Source organism: Sitodiplosis mosellana, unplaced genomic scaffold (assembly GCF_009176505.1).
Source record: "Sitodiplosis mosellana isolate CC-2019 unplaced genomic scaffold, AAFC_SMos_1.0 Smas_scaffold_6226, whole genome shotgun sequence".
Taxonomy (NCBI): domain Eukaryota; kingdom Metazoa; phylum Arthropoda; class Insecta; order Diptera; family Cecidomyiidae; genus Sitodiplosis; species Sitodiplosis mosellana.
The window spans coordinates 2873908-2896337 of NW_022601467.1; the positions used below are offsets into that span (position 1 = coordinate 2873908).

The following is a 22430-nucleotide window of genomic DNA, read 5'->3' on the forward strand; positions in this document are numbered from 1 at the left end:
TCTCTCTCTCTCTCTCTCTCTCTCTCTCTCTCTCTCTCTCTCTCTCTCTCGTTTGCTTTAGTGTCTTATAAAATAGACGCAATTACGTGTATCATGGAAACGTACTTATTTCGATATAATATGGTTTCATTGTGTTAAAAAAAAAACAAAAAACGATTCCACAGAAGAAGAAAAAATGATGATGATGATGATGATGATGGAAAGCAACAAAGCGATTGAGAGGGGAAACAACGCGTAAAATTATTGAAATGTTCAAAGAGAGATGGGGAAAGAGAGATAGAGAGTGAACGTAATCATCCAGAAAAATACGGCAAACTTTTAACAACTTTTACTGTTCTGTGGAAAGACAACTTACAAATCATTACATTCGCTTTCGCATGTACATGAGATTGTGCAACAGGTGGACATTGAACTCGTGTACCTACGTTTGAAAATTGAGCAAAATAAACATGAATAAGCTGTTTGGGATCCTTGGTGTTTGTGTTGAAAGAAGAACAAAAAAATTGTATATCAAAAAGTTTGTTTAATCGAACAATTGACTCTATTGAAAACTGTACCCAATAATTACCTTGAAGTTTTGCTTTTTAACTTTGGAACTCATAGAACAAAGATCGGTGTTGGTAGTCAGTATCTTTTGGAAATAGCATTGTACTTTTATGTCCTTGTCCGCACGAAACGAAAAAAAAAATTAATAATCTTTTTTAACATAGTTTGTTTGACCGTATGGATATATAGGTATGGACGCTTTGATCGCTGAACTACGAGATGGAGCGGTGACATTGCGACGTAATCGACGAAAAACCCCGACGAATGCAGCATTGCAAGAGATGTTTGAAACGCTGGAATTATCTCGCAAACAAAATCGTAACTCTCGAATTGTTATCGAAAGTCATAGAAAGTGAAATTCATTTCCCCATTTTGATGATGATGAAAAAAGTGTCCCAAAGTATCCGGTCTACACAAAACTCATACTATCGTTTATCATTATTCTTTGCTATTTAACGTTACGATTCCATTCCAATTGCATCAACTTACATCCGTGTCGTCTGTCCCGTTTTTAATTTGATATTATATTTAAACAACAATTTAGTCGTCAATTTTTAGTGTAAAGCTTCTTTGGTTTAGAATTTTATCAGGCGTTCATAAACCGCTTATGACAAAGTAGACAATTGATATGTACGTCTTTTTAAGTGGTTTTAATAAAGGAAAAAAAATGCAACAAATATTATTCGCTCAAAATGATGAATCTATTTTTGTTTATTTTTATGACAAATCTTTGGCCAGTCAGAAATCTTAATTTTACAAAAAAATATAGGCACTTAAATGTCGATCGCAATAAAGCACTAAAAACTGTGTATTTTTTTTTTAAATCTAAAAACTCTAGGCTCTTGCTATATGAGTTGGAAAGAAACATTCATATAATATATAGATCGATATAAAATTCTCTCTGCAAAATACAATTTATCTAACTGAAGCACAATTTCTTTTGTATGTGCGTGTATATAAACAAACTAATAACACAACTTGTACGTTTCTCTTATTCTGTGGTAAAACTTACAATATTTTCCTATACAATAGACACATGGTTCTTATTCTTAACAGAGTATATTTTGTCTGAAAATCCCTAAATAATAAAGGTAAGTATTTTTTTTGTAGATGATTTGGAACGATATTTGCTTCTGAGCAAAAGTCAAGTTTAATTTTGAGATAATGAACTAATTTCGGTTACTAAGAATTCAACTTGAAAATGGTTGAATCTTGTTGATTTGCTACTAACGTCTCTTGACATGTTAATATTCTGAATGATTGTGCATCTCGGGCGTTGTCATAGTATATATTCTTCAAACATGTGTTTTAAGATTACTAAGCATCTCAGCATTTCGTAAGGCTTGGATATATCTGAGCATATCGACGACGCATACTGTATAATACAGTGGAGTGTGTTGCTACGTGCAGCCGCAACGACTCGACCGAAGTGTGTTCAGTTGATGTGGCTGCACGCAGCAACAACATACACATTCCGGTCGAGTCGTTGCGGCTGCGCGTAGCAACGTACGTCACTGTATGCGTCGTCGATATGCTCGGATATATCCGTGCCTTACGAAATGCTGAGATGCTCAGCAATCTTAAAATACATGTTTGATATTCTTTAAATCCGCCGGCAGAAGTAGGTATTTTTCTAAAATATGGCAAACTGTTATGCTATAATCATTCTTATGCCGGTACAAATTTGCTATTTCGTGTTGGTTTCGGTGGCGGGGTAGGTGGTCGACGTCTATTTTCGATCAAAGTTTGTGCATCCACATAATCGTATGACGAATTATTGATACAGATTGGTTCAGCCGGCAACGGTTTGTTTCCCCATCGTCCAACAACGATGGAATAATTTTCACTTCCGCAACTGTCTTGAATGTTCACACAAGCTAATGGTAAGTTACTGTAATCATTACTGTCACGCGTTTTTGCTGGCAATGGCGGTGGGATTGAATCATCTTCAGATGTTGTTGAATCTGTTGTCACTAAGCGGGCGGGGAGAAATAGGCAGGAAATATTTTCAATGAATATCACTTTAATTCAATGGAAATAGTTTCATTTCAACCTACCAATTGAATTTCGATTACTACTGTCTCCTGATAGCGATTGAGAATCGACACCGGTCTGGGATCCTTTTATGTTTGGGCTTACGATACTTGTCGGTCTTGACAAACGCTTCTCACGTTCAACTTCGGAACGCAATGGTCTCTTCGGTGTCAACTGGACAAGTGAACAAAGACAATCGTACGTATAAATACAATTGATACATGGATGTTTAATTTTAAATCTTACTTCTTCGGTTAATTCTACAACTGGTGTTGTAACAGTCGTTGGGGTTGATGAAGCTATTGATGTTGGCTCCGTTTCCATTGGCGGTGTTGATGAAATTGGCGTCAAGGCTGACGTGTAAAACTGACTCGTTGAAAGATTTAAACTGAGAGAATCCCGATCGCCAATCTGTAGAGAAAAACGTGAGAATATTGATTATTGTCAAGGTTTCCTTCAAAATTCTCCAATAAGATTTTTATTGAATTTACCCTTTTGCTAGATCGTCGTTTGCTGCTATTTTTATCTTTTGATTTTCCTTTGGTGCTTGGCGATCCGGCCGGATTTCTTCGTTGATTGAAAGTAGCACAGAAATGAAAATGATAAAATATGGCAAAATGAAAATTTGAATCTTGTTGTGTTAAAAGAAAAAAAAAATTAAGCTAGCCATAACCAAAAGATTAGAATGAATGGTGTTAAAGAGAATACGAACATGTAAAATAAATGAATGTTTGTCTACGTTATAGCTGAAGTTGAAGGAAGGAAATAATGTTATGTGAAAGTGTTTTGGTGTTAGTAAATATTGATGTCGGTGATAGATCCATTCTGTCGAACCGGAAATGTTATGCAAGAAAGAAATAGTGTTGGGTTAGTTAATGATGATTTACAATTTAGATAATGATTTTACTATCAAAACAGCGAGCTTACTCAATGAGAATGATTGAATCAATGATAAGAGTTTATGAGATAGAAATAGTAGAGAATAAAAATTCATAGTTTAATACCTATTGGTAGGATTAAAGTTAAAGCCGAAGGTTGATATTATAGAACTGGTTTGCTGACGACTTCCTTGAGTCGATTTTGACAGACCACTACTACAAAACGAAAATAGATAAATATGAATTAGATAAAAGTCATTTTAATGGGGTCATACGCAGCAGTTGAATGTTTGTGTTTTGTTTGAGGCCAGATATCCGCGTGTGGAATTGTGTGATTCAAGCGTGAATGAATTAAGAAATATTGGCATCAGCGGCTGGCATATACGGTTATGGAAACAGTGATACTTACTCGTTTGAACCGATGCTCGTTTCGGACAGACGATTTTCATAGCTTATCTGCGGCATTATACTCTGGCGACGCATCATAACAAATGAGTCACGATTCAGATCACTTGTTCGTTTTCCGTACTTCGACTCAACGTTGGCCTGCATTTCAGCAAAGCATTTTTCCAGCCTTTCATGGAATGGCATAAGCGTTGACGGTGCCTTGGCCCGATGCACAAGCAATGCCAATTCGAGCAGAGGAATTTGCGATGCAATCAGATCCTTGAGCTTCTCAATGAGACGTTCATCAGCCGGATTGTTTTGAATGTATTCTTCAGTGAGGAATGCTTCTTCGTACTTGCTAAAACCGCCCATAACAGCTGGATCCACAACTCCGTTAATTTTCATGCTGAGCGGATTTATTGGCAGCGTCTCATCATTTCTATGCGCAATGATCAAAGCGCGAATAACTTTATTCGTGGATTCCATGGTTTCGACCGCATACGATATGGGCGATATCTGCACATGAAAAAAAGTAAAATGATTCAATTTTTGGATACGTTTGATTTTGAAGGAGTCCAAGTTGATATTTCGCTTACCTTGAATGTTTCGGATTGAATAACTTCAAACCAGCGCAGTATGCCAGGCAATGGAAATTTGGTCTTCATTACGGTTCGTTCTAGCCATAGATTGGTTACGCTGTTTTCGTCACCGCCCGTTTTATTATCACGATATGGTCGGGAAAATTTGAACTTTTGTACATTGTTATTCAAGTGATATTTCACAATTTCAGGAGCGATATTCTTCTCTTGCAGGCTTGAGAAGCTGGCTGCATTCACATCCATGATGGGTTCAACGCTGTTAATCTGAATGAACATGCCATCTCCCTGGGTTATTTCGTCACCTGGCGTGGTCAATGTTTGCATCAAATCAGCTCCAATGTGCTGCGATAAAATGCGTGAACAAAAATCACTCAGGCGCTCGTACTCCTTGCCCCGATAAACGAATGTTCTGTTTCGTAGGAATTCGGGGAATTTCTGTCCGTAGAATGCGACACGGAAGTATTCAGATTCATGTCGCAGTTCCTTTAGAATTTTCTCGTAAAACTGTGACATTTTCAAATGGATGAGACTCAGTTTGTGATAATCGTACACCTCGTTTTCGTACTGTTGCGCCAGCTCTTTGCACATATTTATGGCACATTCCCATTGTTTGCCCTTGTTGAAATATTCAATGGTTTCGTTGTAGAGGCTCTCTTTGAGCTGTCGATGGGTTTGACAGTTTGGATGCCGGTGTGACTTCAATAGTGGTGACAATTGCGTATCATCCCATTTCAATAGGTTCGAATGTAGCTTCAGCGTGAACGCTGCTTCGGTGTAATTATCGAATTCCATATGCAAATCGCACAATTTGTTCACATATCGAATGTACATTTCTTTGCGGTTCACTTCTGAGTAAAACTGCAACAGGCTAACCGTACAGGCCATACGATTCTCTTTGCTTTCGTCATTGATGATGTAACGATACTCTAGTAAACGTTCCAGCAGTCTTGTGACGATTATAACGAATTTCTCACCCTCACTGCACAGTGTATTGTGCTCTTGGCACAATTTCATCATGATTTCGTAGAACAAATCTGGAAAATGAATGCAATTCCAAAATGAATGTGTAAAATTACTTGAAATAATGCATTTTTTTATTACCTTTATACTCTTCATCACCTCGGCCGCCTTCAACAATCAAATCCAATTTTTCAATCATTTCCTTTTCGAATTCGTTGAAGTTTCCCTTGTAATGTAAATTATTCCGCTTTGTATCGCCATAGCCTTCGATCATGTATTTCGATGTGTAGTACTCGCACTGCATCATATCGAAGAATATTGGAATGGTCGCACGGCGCAGCTCGACTTCCGGTATAAGACTCATTTCCAGTATTGATCCAACGAGCTGTGGAACGAAATGGGTTTTGTGCTCGCCCAAATTCATCCACATGCTGCGAATCTGGTATGCCGTTTCGTGCCGAATATCTTTGTACCGCGAGAGAATCGTATCTTTTTTATTTTCCCCAAACTGATCCAGTTGCAGTGGCGGTTGAATGAGAAATGCGATCGAACAATGGAAGAAATTTGACCAGACTTGCAATTCGAATGGATCAAAGAAATTATCCATAATCACGCGCGAAAAATGCTTCAAACTCTCCAAAATTACGGTGTTTTGATGCATAATCATGTCCATCCAGTCATTTGGAAAGACCGGCTTCGATACCAAATCCTTGAACACGAGCAGAATTTCGGTGAGAAAATCTTGTAAGTCGTATCGTGTGCGAAAATGCTTCACATAATCATCGTAATGACTGCTCTCCATGCTACGAAATATGGCAAGCATGATGGCCACCAGATTTCCAACCATTGGATTTTCACGATCCATGGCAATTGATGTTTGAATCACAGTACGCAGTAGAATCAGCATAATATCTCTGATATCGTTCTTTGTCGGTCCGATCTTTTCATTTGTTCCATGATACAGCAGCTCAAGCATGTTGTTCATGATGGTAACACATTCGGCAACCTATCCGATTTGCGCGGTGTTGTGAAAAAGAGAAAAATCAGCGTTAAAATGCCATTCGATTCGATCGAAATGTTGGAAACAGAATAGATTGTGGTGGCTTTTTTCAAACACATTGGAAAAGTTGAACACAGAAAGCATTATTTCAGCGATACATAGAAGACACTCAAAAATTAAATAAACTCCCACAGCATGTTCCATTCGCGTTTTACTTGTCATTTTTTTTACCTTTGTTTTGGCGGCAGATTCACGTGTATGAAGATGCGATTTCAATTCACCCAATACTTTTGCAGCCTTTGTCAGATTCTTTTCTTGTTGCCATATATCATTCATAACATCACCCTAATTTCGTGATTTTTTTTTCGTTCGTTTTTCGTTCGATATCAATTCGTTCGTATGTATTGTTTTAATTGCGTTTTTTTTTTTGCATGGGGTCGTTTGTAGTTTTTTTTAAATTTTGGTTTTGGGAAGGGAATAATCGGGAACAAAGGAATCAGGATAGCAACAGAGCAAAAACAAAAAAAAAATAAAACCAAAAGAAATAAATTCAAAAAAACAACTAAATTTAGTAACAAAATAATCGTTTTTTGTTTTAAATCAGCTTTAAATTCAACAGAATTATGTGTCAAATCTAAGCAAGTATAAAAATGGTATTATCGAGAATGTTTATATAAAATGAGATAATAATAATAAGAAAACGATAGCGTGGGAATACACAACTTGCTATTACTGTGAACATATGTAAATACCGCAACGTAACTGTTTTACTCATTTAACTTTTCCCAAATTAGTGATTTAGTGATAATTAATAGCATAACAATTAATCATGCTTTGAATTGGTCATTCCGGTTCTTTAGAAAGTCAGTAGTAACTTTTGCGGTTTGATTTTTTCTTTCAAACAAACAAACAAATTCATAAATACATAAGTTAATTGAATCGAAATATTGTCAATAACACTTTTGAAATTCAACAACAAAAAAATGCAAACGAAGCAAACAAATTCATTAACATTCACTCAATACAGACAACTATATATTGTTCAATAGAGCTACTGTGCATGACAATTGTATTGGCAACTCAATAAATTAATAGACAAAACAAACATAAAACAAAATGGTGCGCTCAAATGGGTGCAGTTAGATTTAAAAAGTACAGCGTTTAACAACAAAAAACAACAAATACAACAACAACAAAAAAACGAATTAAATGCTCATGTTGGGATCAGGCGGTTAGATAGTGAGGATGTCATTTGAATGGACAAACAATACGAACGTGACACGTAACCAAACTGAATGAATGAAAATAGTGTGATGTGAATTGATGCTCAAACAGATACTTACCCTTCACTTCTTGTGAAAATGTATTGAATACGTACAAAAGATATATGTTTAAAACAAAAAACTAGAATAATGTGTGAATCTTTTGATGGCATTATTTTTTATATCATTCTGACATTTTCACAGAGCACGACACTCTCTTGTTCGTGTATTTTATGAACAACAACAACAAAAACAAGAATGCAAGGGCTCAGTGCAACTATGTATGCATTCCATTTGTTTTTTTATGATAAGTCATTTCACACAAAATAACATGGGCGCAAAGACATAGTTCAAAGGGTGCTCTTCATACATGAAAGCCACGGTGATTGATGCATAAAATAAAAAATAATAATAATAATAAGACAAGCCAAAGAGAAAGCATTTCTTTTTGTTTGCAAAATATTATGCAGTTTGACACACACAAACACACACAAATGATGTGAAAAGAGTATTGTTAGATTGTGACACACTGAAATCGATTAATTTTGCGTTATAAACCAAATGGAAATTGTGTACGAACCTCTTCTTTGCTCTCAAGTTTGTCTTTGATTTGACGACAAAATACTGGTAGCAAAATTTTACGACACTCAGGCATTTTGAAGAGTTTGGAATCGACCAATTCCTTGATACAAATCATCTTTGACTGTGTCAAACGACCCGGAGCAATGTTTGTTAAAATTTCCACGATTACCGTGCTGTAAAATTCGAAATGTAATTTTATGGTCAGATAAATATCAATTTTGATGCATAATAGAAATTTTGCTTTAATTTACCTCAATTTGACTGGATCGTACACTTGCGTCAGATCTGATGAAATGATATGTAAATATTTTAACATTGCACCTTGAGACCGAAGCAAATCTTTCGGGCACGCCGTCAATTTTATAAATGACTGTAGCAAATCTATAATGAGGGAAAAAATTGTTTAGTTTTTTTTTTCCATTTCGATGCAATGTTATTCGTGCGAAACCAAAATTACCTTCCAAACTTGCTTCGAACATATCTTGATCTCGATCATCGTTTAATTTCGCAAATAATATTCGCGAACGAATCACAAATTTCATGATGTATTGCAGATTTTTCATCGTTTTGTAAAGCGTCTCATTTTCGGGCGTCGTGTTATTTATTGCATTTCGAATATGGGTTTGTAGCACATTTATCAATTTGCTGTGAAAAAAAGAGAGTTGTTTTTTTTTTGTCGAGAATTAAAAACCATCCAATGAAAGAAAGAAGTGTACTCTGGTCATTCAAGACAATTTGTCAACTACTTACTCATAGGCCAATGTGGCCGAAAAACTCTCGTTGATATATAAATCCAATACGGATTGAAAGTGTTGATATTTTAAATCCGATACGATCTCGATGAGACGTAACAGGCACTTGAATACCAAATGATCATACTTTGGTGAGTCATCATTTTGAACCAGAATGTTGAAAAGAGCATCCAAAATGTCTTGCAAAAATTTCACAACCTCTTCGGGACTGACTTTCATCAGTGAGTTCAATGACTCTTCTAATGTCTCTTTGTGCGTTGACCAGTTCAGAAGACCGAGCAAATCCACTGGAAAAATAATTTAAAGTAACGTTGAAAATCTTAAGAAGAAAAACTTGGATTTTTCCAGCGAATAGAAAAAAATGCAATTACCATCTTGAGTTAATTTCGTGCTGCAGAGATTTGTTAGAATTGTGAAGGAGTCTTTTGGTGAGATGGTCAGGCCGCCTGCCGATGGTTTTTCATTTGTGGATAGTTCGAATGTGCGCGAAGGTAATTTCAAATATTGTGACAATGTGTCTTTGTCATACTTTTTGTGGTCAATTTTGTAAACAATCAACTGATGGCACTGGTGCTGTAGTGTTGTCCCATTGTCTTGCATCAAACGTACGTAGGACAGTCCAAATGGTTTTTCTGCTTTGTCTTTCATCTCGTTTGAGCTGCGATGTTTAAATGTGAATCGCAGATGGCAGTTTTTAAACTCTTCAATCGGTAACTCAATCTTAAATGTTTCATTCCATTTGGGTTTGTCGTCATGATAGTAAATCACCGATTTGTATTCATTTAACATTGAAGCGCCGGCTCCTAATGTCAAAATATTTGGCACAATTTGACCCTTTTCATCACAAACAACGGCTGTCACTTCGATATTTTTGTCACTACTTTTTGAGCTCTTTGCAAATTCGCCATTCACCAGCGTCAAATACAAGTCGTTGCGTACATCACCGGGGAAAATGACTTCGGGAAAGCCCATTTTGCGAGCAAACGCCACATTTCCATGCACCAAATGCGGAAACTCCTCTTTGATCTGTTGTAAAACGACAAGACATTTTTGAAAATTTTGCGATAATTTTCGAAGCGGTTTCGGTGTGTTCATTGTAACGTCTAATGCTATACTACTTTAAATACTTGACCTATTCTATGCTCTCGTCTCAATTTTTTCTTCTTTTTTTCACAACTTCTAACCATACACATATATCCGGTTGATAAGCTTGTTTATGTTTGCCGGACATGAACGGCGCTATTTATTCACCATACAAATTTATTTTTTGCAAGTGAACAAACAAAGTCCAAAAGTCCAAACTCTTTTATCTTATCGAGTGTATGCAAAACAATTATTTCTCTTAAAGAAATTCAACTGCTACTAATGGCTGCGAGCCCGACCGCAACAAAAATATCCCTCTTTTATAAAAAAAGAATATGACTAATGCCCAGCTATTGTTTTGCCCTACCTGTTTGATATCGCCATGTAACAGTTCAACGCTGACTGCTAGTTTTGAATCGATTTTGCCCACATCCTTGTTCATAAGCAGCTTTTTCAGTGTGTTGTCCAAATTTTCTTTTTCACATAGAATGAATGGCAGATCCAAATTGTTTTTAAAATCTTCGGGCTTTCGGATGATTGGCGTCAAATCAATGGCAGCAGCACCGAACGGCCGTCGCAATGCCATTTGTTCGTTTCCAGTGGAACCGTTCGATGAAATGCTCAGCTGAGAATGCTTCTTATTGCCAATACTTAGCATTCCAGGCGTAATACTGTTGCGCCTTGAATCGTTCTCTTTCATATCCATTGCACCGATACGAACAGCATAGCAAATCAGATACACTTTGTTTCTGTTCAAATCTTGGCTGCTCAAATCCTGTAATCGACAAATGGACAATTTTCGTTTCAAATTATGATTCGAAACAATTACAGAATCAAATTGAAAACTATTCACGTACCGTAAAGAGAACACGATGATTATCAAATTGATCTAAATCTCGGGCTAAACCCTGTCGTCCCCATTTAACAACATAGTTCTCTGTGATTGCTTTCATTTCATCGCCATCGTACAGCGTTAGCAGTAAATCGGAGTCCTCCTGGTGTTTGCAAACAAATGCATGCACCGTGACCAGCAAATTGTGTGAATGCTTGTTGGTCGTTTTCGACAAACGATTTTTGTTCAAATTGTTCTGCAAAAAGATACGATAAATGATAAATGCCATATATTGCCCGAATGTTCGAGTTCATTCGTTCCAAATATGAAATGACCATTTGGGTGGCTCAGTTACGCTTACCGTTGCTTTTCGTATCCGATCAAGGGCATAGATGTGATGTTCGTACAGCTGTGTTGTTGATGTCACTGTCGTATCCAAAATATTGCCACTTTCGTCGCGCACAACCATGTCTAGGGCTAAATAAAATTTTATTGACGACCAAATGTTAAAAAATGTTTTCAGAAATGCATACGTGAGGGAATAACAAGAGAGAGATAAATAAAGAGGGTCAGTGGAATGATGCGTGCGCCTTAAATCTCACCTAATATTTTATTTCCGGTGTCAATTTCGGATGTAGCCATCAGCTTCACTTTTTTCATTTCGTCAACGGGTAAATTGCCCGATAATATTTGTGACCTTAAACCTATCAATTCGAGTATTTTGAGTCGAATTGGCTGTAAAATTTCATGATTTGTAAGATAAAATTTCTTGAACAGATTGCCCCATTCGCACAGCACTGTGGTAATTTCGTCGACGATTGCTGATCGCTTTACAACGTATTCGTTTTTCGACGTCAGCACACAGTCCAATATGTGAATGTACGATTTTGGGACTATACCACATTCGCTTTTATTCCTGTTTTGAATGAAAAGAACACCAATCAATGACGATCGTGCGTTGTTGAAAAGACAAATGAACGCAAATTTTTCTAATTTGTTCACTTTTTGGTTGGTTTGGTCTTTGCTGTTTGTTACTTACGTTTTTTTATATCCATAATACCAATTTGTACATTCACCACTGATTATCACAGAATCCCCAACATCTAACGTCAATCGATGTGGTTTGTCTTCACAGTAATTATTTTTAGCTATTCAATTGGGTAGAAAAGAAATAATGTCAAAACGGTTTTTCAATGTCTAAAATCTTGTCGAAATTTGATTGATAAATGAACTGAAAAAGCAATGGCAAAAAAATGATTTCACAAAATAACATTGTATTCGAAAACCAGACGCGCATAACCAATAGATTGAAAAAAATGTGTAACAAAGTCTCAGTTGATTGTAGCCCATTTGATGGATTACTTTTCTCTTCATGAATAACAGCCAGGTTTCATAATGCATACGGAATAATTGTTTTTATTTTACTTTCATTTCACGATTGCTTAACACCACCGACTATTCTCGAATGCAACCGCTGGAAATGATTTTTCCAACACTTCAATCTGCCTTGAAACGGAATTAATAATCTTGGTTTTACATCACTGCAACCAACAATTCATTGCATTCGCGTGAATTCTGCTATTATTATATAGATTGGACGGCAATTTTTTTGTGTGTGTTGTACACATTTTCCCACAAAATGACTGTGTTCACAAACAGTCATACGATGATAGCCCGTACATAAAAAACAAAATTCAAAAGCTACCGCCAATTTAATCGTCTCGCTAATATGCGACAAACGCACCCAAATAATCAAGTAGCGACTAATCATTCAGCGCTTTGATTATGTGGCGAAAGCGCTTTACGCGCGAATGCAACACAATTATATTAGTTTATTCTTTGTGTCTTTCTCATCGTCCATCTAAAGTGATTAGTTGCCGTCACCAAAATGAAGCAAAAGAAGAAGAAAAAAGAAATAAATGGTCGCGTACGAAATTTGTAGCCAATTAAGTGTAGCGTGTGCTGTCTTTGACCTCAAAACCGCGATTTTTTGTTGTGGAAAATTTTAATTTTTCTGAAGAACTTTTAGTGTTTTTGTCCAACAAACGCTTACACGACTAGACTTTCGGGAAGCAATTTTAGTCTTGTCTAAACACTTTGAAATCCAAATCAGTACTGATTTGCTCAACAAATCTGGATTTGATCCATCGCAAACAAATCATTTGTGGGTCTTTCAAATGAGCTGCAACATGGTTGCTATTTGTGTTTGCTTATTCACAGTCCCTCCCAACCCACCATATGAGCAAACATTAAAAAAAAACGAGTAATCAAAATTTAAAAGCATTTGCAACGCATATGAAAATGACCCATTTGCTTTAAATATGCCGTTTAAAATGAAATATTTAGAATGCGTTCGAACATCATATTAACCATTTCCTTCCGATTGTAGTCGCTCGCTTCTCTATTGCCTGTTAACCATGTGTCATTGTGCTGTGTATGGCATATTTGGGCCTTTTAATGTTAGTTCAACAAAATATCTCTGTTTTTGTTTGTTTTTTTTTCTCGATATTTTTCAAATATTCTTATGCAATTGCGCAGCCAACCAAACTATATACATATATCGAAACTGAATCATAAAATATGAAAGAAAAAAACAATTATTACTCCAAGATTACAAAAGAAGAAGAAGAAGAAAAAAACATGAGAAAATATGTGCGAACCGTTCTCCAAGAACGTTGTTTTTTCTCTTTATCGCTGTAGAATGTTAAGCTGCTGATACAGATGTATAAAAATGGATTTCACCGAATCCAAATGACAAATCCGCATAAACATATGAACTTTCAAAACAGCTCGATTTTATCGCAATTGTTTTTGTTAAGAGATAGTCAGAGTGCAAACGGCCATAATTGTAAAATCGAGCGTAGTTTGTGAAATTCTCGGTGATAAAGTGAAAGAATGCATCGTCGTCATCAACATCATCGTCGTCGTTGACGTCGTTGATGTCGTCAATCATAAAATTGGTCGAATCGCATCTTTGCGTGTCTGGTTAGTAAAATTCAGAAGTGTTTATGGCATAAATATACAATCCGTTAAGTTCATGGGTTTTATTATAGTTCTTTTTCTGTGTTGTTTTGTCTGCTTTATGGTTGGCATCACATTGTAATGCAGTGATAATTGCATTATCTTCATGGGAACGCACAACAAAGCGAAGCGGAAGATATTTTTGTTTGTATTTTAGAATGAAAATTTTGAAATGATGATAGCATTTGTTGCATCAAGAGGTTTCAAGTATCGCTCATCTCATCTATTCTTGCCATTCTGCCGTACTATTCATCTATTTGCGCCTATTTGGCAGTTACTTGGCATATTTATTTCATAAAATAAATGCAAAATCGAGTGTTGCACACTTGAAAGTGTATTTTGCATGCGTGCTGTGTCAAAACAATAGAATCAAAATGCAGTCTAGAGCGTTGGTCGCGCCGGGAAGTTGAGAGGAAGAAAGAAAAAAAAACAGCAAACGTGGAATGTATTTATTCATAATGCGAACAAGCATTAAATAGGCAGCATATATGGTTTCTGCTGGTACATTTCACACGTGTTGGCTTCCAAACGAATCGTGCTGAGTGTGCTTCATATCGACAGTGTGCACAAAACACAAAATGCAACAAAACAGAGAACAGATATGATAGATAGAGAAAACGAGGGGTGAAAGGAGATTGCTAACAATTTGTTTCATTTTGCGTTGATAATCATGGAATGAAAACGAAAAAAAAAAATAAAAATTGTTACGAGAAAAGTAAAAGAAAAAAAACACACACACACACACAATTAATCGGCAAGCCGCAAATGTTTTCAACACAAATGCGTGGTTTGTTGTCTCTTCGCTCATTGCCAGCATAAAATTACAGTATCTTCAGCCATATTTCCGTCTTTCGACGTATTTTGAACATAATAAATATGCTTATGCTCACATTTTATTATATGAGCAGCGCAAAACAATGGAAAGCCGTCATTTTTTTCAATTTCGTTTTTCATGTGCAAAAATGAAGACGTTGGAAGTTTCATCTCGGTGCATGTTCAAAGGTGAAAGTTGCATATTAGGCCATGTAAATGCTGAAAACGCCTGAAGTGAACAATGCAAAACCAAAGCTCACACACACACACATGCTGCAGCTATTTTTGTTATCGAAAGAGGAAATTGGGCAAACAGTGATTTGAATTTTCTTAGATATTTCCGGCCGTTCTGCACATCTGCATCACTCCATTTACACGCTTTTATATCGGACGATGACTTTTTACGACTTATCACTTCCTATGTTGTGCACCCGGCTATAAGGCACGCACCATTACTCCAATTTAATACGATGCGATAGTCTGCGCATCTGACTTCGCAGCCAAACAATGCACATTTATATTTTGCTTTTCGAAGGAATCGAATTGATTCGAAATCGTTGTGATGAATTAAGCTAATGTATCGCTCTACAACGTTGTATTTTGAATGTTTATCTAACCGATTCGAATTGTTTATTTATTTTATTGCCATAACGACTGGCCCATATGTTCGATAGATTCCAAAAATGGAATTAACACACATTCCATATGGTCAAAACAGAGTACGGTCAAAATAGCAAATGATCACATCGATTTTAGAGACTGTGCGAGAGACTGGGAGAGAGATAGATGGGAAAGAACTACAAATACGGAACGGGATAGATACAAAATCGCTAGGAATATGATTAGTAAATAACCTTTTCGCAAATATAATTAGAACTATGTGTATATACTTGCGATTGACATTGCAACATCCATGAAAAGTCATTGTTCAATGTGAGAATGTGCATTGAATTAATGAATTAACTTGAAATGAAAGGAAAAAAAAATATTGTGTTTTGAAAAATGTCTGGTTATTTCTTTGCATCAGTTCAAACCCATTGATTTTTGTTGTGAATATTGAGTTATCTCATGCTGATGATGTGCCTACACAAAACAGATAAGTTCAAACGAATCGACCTCATCTACGATGCTATTTTACTCTGTCTTATTCCAATTGTTGTTACAGAGTTGTGTACGAAGGATAGAAAAGCCGCATTCGATGTGCATAAAAGATTCTAATTATTCTAATTAAAGATGTCATGTGGCCGATTTGAAAACCGTTTAAGCGAATGGGAGGCAATGTGCGAGAGAATTAAGTGCGTTTGGTGTGTTACATAAATAAAGAGACACTGCGATGAAAACATGTTGTAAGAAAATATTAGTCTATGCATATATGTTGTAAAGTCTCTCGCAGTTGGCGCACGATACACTTGATTCGTGGCTCCCGCCGTGCTTTCAGCATCCGATTGTTCATTTCTCTCATTCCATTTATTGAGCACGTACCGAATTAGAGAACAAGTGCTGAAGCGGTTACGTTTAAGTCATCATCTTTTTGTTTTTATTTTCAATCATTCTCGTCGTTTTTCTCACTTCCAATTCTGATTTCATTCGATGTGACTTAGTAAACGATTGTGTGTTCAAAGACAGACAGAGAGAGAGGGAGAGAGAGAGGGAGAGAGAGAGAGAGAGAGACAGAGAGAGAGAGAGAGAGAGAGAGAGAGAGAGAGAGGGAGAGAGGGAGACGACAGTGTCGCAAATTGGGCACTCATGTCTGGTACTAATTGCCGAGTAATTAGAATATTCAACCAGAAATTGGCTTTGGGATTCATCCGATTGACACACAGTAAAACACCTTTCAAAGCGACAAATGTACCGTCGTAAATGTTGCCACGATTATGAAACATTTATTCCAAAAACCAAAACTCTTCGTCCAACTCATTTGTTCTTTTCTCGTTTTATGAGCACAAAGAGGTAGAGACTGAGATGCATACGTACAAAGAAAAAAACGTCAGCAAAACCAATGACTGAGCATAAATTAGTTGATCTGATTTAAAATAAAAGAAATGAAGAGGAAAAAAAATCATCACAAACACATTCATATAAATTTCAATAGGTCTCGTTTAAACTACGCATCATTAGAAAAGACTTGGCGTAAAAGAATTTAATCGGCAAATGGAAGAAGGAAGAAAAAACGGAGAAAAAAATCTGAAAAATTCCGATCAATGGGTCGCTTTATGTTCTGTGTTCTAATGATGTTCTTTGATTTGTGTGTTTTCGATCGTCATTCGCATTCTAGTTGTTAGCCTGTGCCAGAACATTCCTTTGATATTTACTATTTGGATGTTGAAGCGTTCATTTCATTATTATGGAGACGACGGATACCGCATGCACACCACAGCCGACGATTCAATCGTCAAACATGCGCGCACGACCGTAGAATGTGTCATACAACTAGATAGACCAACAGGTAGATGTTTATTATACATGGAGCGTGTATGCATTGGACTGTGATTTGGCGTGCTACACACATCGTTGGATTTTGAATTACTCAGCACAACGACGATTTGTTGTTTGACGAACAAATGAAAAAAAAAGAAGATAAATCGTTTGTATTCGTTTGCGTAATGACGTCTCGCTCGCCACGATATACGACACATTTGAAGCAGCAGCGCCAGCAATACATACAAATAACGAGTTACACATGACAAGGTTACGAATGTGTTCTGGTTTGAGTGTAAAATATTATTGTTGTGACGACGACGACGGCAACATCAACGGCAAGCGGTAGCCGCAATGCAACAATTGATTTAAACGGCTTGCAATGCAACGCGCTATCCACTGACGTTAATGAATAAATGCACATGTATGAGCACATTGTTGCACCGCATCAGCTTTGAATGCATCAAACTTAGTTTGAATACATATCGATCACTTCTGAATCATTCATAAATGCCGTAATCATGTAAATGAAATAGACCAGCCAAACCCCAAACCGAATTCCTTCGGCAAATACACGTATATCGACAACAAAAGGGCTTTGAATCACAGTTTAACTCTTCCGATCAAATAAAAGAAACTGTATAATGGGCTTGTAACAATGGAATATTTTTCGGATTCTATCACATCAAATTTAAGCGATAAATTTCAATAATCATATGCCTAGAATTATTATCGAAGTCGCTATCGTCGTCATCGTCAGAAAACTTCTCGTCAATTCGTGTACATCGAATGACACAAAAGCAAACAAACACTGGATTGTTTCCTATGAATCAAGTTTGTTTGTTTTTTTCACGCGAATCATTCAGTATTTAATTTTGTGTGTATTTTTTCTTTCTTCACTCAATTCGGACTTTGTACTTCATCTCAATTTTCAGCTAAACAAATTTCCGATTTCATTGTTTTGCAACGGGGAGGACTGCTCTATGGAATACTCATAACTGAAATTGTGCACGGCATTATGCAAGTTTCGTCGAAAAAACCGTCTGATTTAAATTCCAATGACAGACAAACAGGTCTGGAGAGAACAGGCAAAAAAATGCGTCGATTTTCTCAATGATGAAATGAGTAATTGACGGTATAAAAGGGTTCGAATTATTACATCAATCGATTCCATTCGACTGAAGTGATAAGTCGATCAACGATAAGCACGCACAGTTGTTGTTACAGAGCACGGCATCGAACTCAATGGCGTTGGCCGCCTTTGGTCCAAACAACCGTTTATCTCTAATTCAAAATATTTGCTCTGCTCAGTTGGTGTTATTGGTTTTTTCTGCTGTTTTCAAAATACAGCCGATTTTTCTTCTTTTTTTTATCTTGGGCTATGGGGAGAACAATTTTGCGGCCAAGACACAACAGTTACCGCACACACGGAGTCGATAACTTTAACTGGTGTTAACTTGAATTTTTCATTAAGATAAAATTATTGAATGTGTACGATCAAGTGCGAATGTTGTTCATTCAGTGTGATGTGTGAATTTTTCACTATGAACAAAAATTACATGCGATAATTATTTACTTGTACTTTGTTGTTATTTTTTTTTCTTCTCTCTTACCTCTTACGCTGACCGTGCACATACACACGCATAGACAATGTGTATTCATTATCTCTTTGGAATTGAATATAGAATGCGCAATAAAGCACTTTTGTCGAAACAAAGGCGAATGAAGTAAAAAAGACAAGAGCGCGCGAAACAAGAGACGCTTTAGCGAACATGCTCGGAACGGAGAGCGCGAACAAGTGGAATTGTTGATGGAAACAGAATATGTGAATTATATTTAATGTAGATATATGTTGTGTGTCTGTGTAATTCGTATTTTCTTATTTCAATAGCTGTGTTCGCATTCCATTTCCATTTCGTTTGGTGAGAAGTTCAATTAGCTAAATGAAAATCATGTAAATATAATTGTTTTGCAAATTATCTTCTTCTTCTTCTTTTTCAATTTTTTTCTCTTCGTTGTTCGTTCATCTTTTTAGATGAGTTCATACTCGGTTGGCACGCACGCATAACATACAAATTTAGAGCACCACGAATGGCACGGCGAGATATAGTAAAGATCGTAACAGCAACCAAACCAAAGTAAATACAAAAGTGTGTATGTTTGAGTTCACGCCACGGATACCATATGCGGATCAGATCGTTCCATTGACGGCAATCATAGGTATAAGACATGCATAAAATAGGTGAAGTGGCTTCAACGCTTACAGTTGGGAAATTAAATGATTGTAATGCAATGTTTGCATTTACTATTTACATTACACAGCCGTCTCACTTAGCCGAGGGTTTTTGCTGTGAATCATCCATTCATTCATTCACAGGCTGATTACAATTGAAACGCATAAAAGCGGACGGAGAGTGTTTTGTTGTTTTGCAACCAACAATGAGCATCATTATTTCGGATTGCAGACGAGCGCGACGATATACACACCGAATAAGGGAGCGAAAATACAATGGAAACCGTTTGCCAAAACGATCACCATCTAGATCGACACACTGAATAGCGTTGAGATTAATATAACGGCAATCATACATTCATGCACGCACATTTTTCGGGTTTTTTTTCTCGTTTTGTTTCGATTCCATTAAATGAGGGCGTGTCTGTTTCTCCCATATTACATGTTATGTGACGGGTAAACATTAGAAATAGCAAGGAACTTACTACCGCTACATTTCGTCCTTCGTAAATTCCATTTCGGATCAAATTAAATGTTTTTTTTTTCTAAACCGTTTAAGTACATTTAAATTATCGGAAGTACTCGGAATTCATATATGTTTGGAAGAATGAGAAAAAAACTCAATTGCCGTCACAATCACTGAATAAGCGAGAGAAAAACAATGCAAAATAAAAGAAATGGTACAACACAAATGTTTTGCGTTCAATTTGTGTGAGAATGAACGAGTGATAAAAACATTTGCCTACCAAAAATGGCAATTCAATGGAGAGATTTTTTTTTGCGAACTCAGCATCAATTACTCGAGAGTATGTTTTGTGCAAAAGAATAGAACGACAACAGCATGTAATAAGAAAAACCAACCGAGTCACAAAATTTACGTGAATTGTGTGTGTGTATATGTGCCTATGAAACAAGGAATACCTGCGCCAGCCAACAATTCTCAGAAACATACAATTTTGCCTCTTCGCATACAAAAACCGAAAGAGATTAACTTTGTTTCTTCTCTCTGATCTGTTTTTTTTTGTTGTTGTTGTTGCTTCACATATTTATCTCTTGTCCATTTACCAGAGAGCCCATAAGAAACGAGCGGCCGATAGAGAAAGTAACATAATAATAAAAAAAAAATCATAAACAACATCAATTGCTCCGTAGACATGACATAGCCAAAAAATTCTCAGTATGGATCAAAAAGTGTTTTTCGAGAGTATTGTTCAAAGTAAACACCGATAGTCGTTCTGTATACACACACACACACCGTTTCTTTCCCTTCTGACAACATGGTTCTTTGCTTTGCCTTTTCTTCCCCTTAATTTATAACCTACACTCCTTGTAGCATTTTTCCTGTGAAGTGGCCAACCATTTAAAAACACAACATTCTCACACAAACATGCATAGCGACGCGCACAGAACACAAGGCGAGAAATGCATTAGTCAACAACATTAAATGAAGAAGAAGAAAACAAGGAAGAAACGATATATGCTGGAAATTTCGCCGCTTCCAATGATTCAACAAGTACACACTGATGAGCCATAGTTCAAAAGCCATTCACGCATTCAACACCGAGAATGGATCGTTTGAATTTCATTTCATTTATGATTCAAACGCTCATAATTGACTCGCAACTCATTAAAAAATTGTTTCCAATAACTTTCACACTTTAGAGAAACGGACGACCGATCTCATTAAATGCCTATGTTGCTCATGGTGGTTTTTCATCTTTCACTCATTTCTCCTTCTCTTTTTGTTTATTCAATTTGAAATGATTATAAAAATATGTATGAAAAAGAGCATATTTATGGGCTACAGAATAATGATCAAGAGCAATGTTTATACCCATTGGTCCAAATGCTAAATAAATTATTAAGCAGAAAATTAGAGGTTCGTGCGAATGATCTTGCAAACACAGCGCGCGTGTTTGTGTACACTATACACAAAAACTGTAAATGATTAATCATGACATTTTCACAGAATTCACGATTATTTTTATTTTGCTTTGTCCTCCCTTTCTTTTTTTTCTCCCTCTCTATCTCTGTTCCATCGCTCATACTGATCTGAACGACGCGGAAAAAATTTAATTTTTTTTCACGCAAACCAATTGAAATTCGTATGGAGACGGCGACAAATGTATGTTGGTTTTTTTTTTTGGTATTCGATACATTCATTTGGGAGCGTCATGTATACAATCATATTCAACATCTAATATCACATAGTGAAAACAAAACAAAAAAACCAAAATATTGAAAACACGTACCAATCCCGTATAATTTCTTTTCGCCAACACTTTTCCACACGGCCATTGTGTCTCCTTTTATGTATAAATCGCTCATTTTTTGTTGTTGTTCGATGTTATTTGCTTCGTATCGAATTGTTTCGGCTATGGAACATCCATAGAATAATAATATTTACAATTGGTTATGGTTTTTTGTACAATACCGCACACTCTTCACACATTATCTATATATCTTTATTATTATTATTATTTTTATTATTATTGGTGATTGGTGATGATGATTCGGTCTTTACTCAGGCACACACAACTAGTTTGCACTGCTTATCACGAAGAACAAAGCGAACAATGTAAACAACTATCACATGTAATACGCAAAATACACTAAATTACAGACGGAATCCAAGTGAATTGAACTTATTTTTGTTGTTAACAAACAGGACCAACGCGCGGTCAAAAAAATGTTTTCTTCTATGGTATACACGACATTTTTTTTACTCTCACATTATTTCGTTGTGCATTTTTGTCCTCACTTCGCTCTTTCACACACTTTGCTACACAAGTTTTGTTAACAAACTGAATACCGATATCTTATGAGCGCTTGTCATGACAGCACATACACAATTGAAGTGGCGGCAACCAAAGCGGACTATCGTTTCTCGCACGCGATACACAACCATCGTATCGCACACAGCCGGATTGTCAATTGTAGGAAAATCATCAAGCAACAGCGTGCGTGATCACATGCGGATCGATCCGACGTGCGTCACTCGGTATGACTGTGTGTATTGTTTACGCCTGT

At 36.5% G+C, this 22430-nt stretch overlaps 2 protein-coding genes and 1 long non-coding RNA gene across 10 annotated transcripts in view; 2 read left to right on the forward strand and 1 right to left on the reverse strand.

Annotated features, from left to right (window-relative positions):
* Positions 1-1239, forward strand: part of LOC129578556 (shootin-1) — an 11340-nt gene extending 10101 nt beyond the window's left edge. For 2 of the 3 annotated variants that reach the window (XM_055467314.1, XM_055467315.1), the window contains exon 9: positions 736-1239. In XM_055467314.1, the coding sequence (XP_055323289.1) occupies positions 736-902 (167 nt within the window). In that variant the 3' untranslated portion in view covers positions 903-1239. Of the gene's footprint in view, positions 1-710 lie in introns of all 3 variants that reach the window. The other variant, XM_055467316.1, reaches the window with a different exon arrangement.
* On the reverse strand, positions 1224-22260 carry LOC129578555 (dedicator of cytokinesis protein 1). Of its 6 annotated transcripts, none has more exons than XM_055467310.1 (20): positions 21653-22256; positions 11955-12063; positions 11518-11831; positions 11277-11392; positions 10941-11171; positions 10451-10858; positions 9372-10026; positions 8999-9287; positions 8706-8893; positions 8500-8629; positions 8247-8421; positions 6636-6749; positions 5546-6410; positions 4442-5478; positions 3868-4361; positions 3585-3674; positions 3072-3147; positions 2827-2991; positions 2604-2754; positions 1224-2510 (listed from the first exon to the last, which is right to left on the reverse strand). In XM_055467310.1, exons 1-20 carry the CDS (start codon positions 21726-21728, stop codon positions 2215-2217), a joined length of 5979 nt encoding a protein of 1992 aa, XP_055323285.1. In that variant the 5' UTR covers positions 21729-22256; the 3' UTR covers positions 1224-2214. The 6 variants fall into 6 exon arrangements, 5 of the variants coding, with proteins under 5 accessions (XP_055323285.1, XP_055323284.1, XP_055323288.1 ...); XM_055467309.1 differs by having other exon boundaries at positions 1224-2519; positions 21653-22255; XM_055467313.1 differs by lacking the exon at positions 6636-6749.
* Positions 18755-21656, forward strand: LOC129578557 (uncharacterized). Its single transcript, XR_008689115.1, has 3 exons — positions 18755-19121; positions 19203-19387; positions 19490-21656. It is a non-coding gene; the product is annotated as an uncharacterized LOC129578557 (long non-coding RNA).
* Positions 22261-22430: the final 170 nt, after the last annotated feature.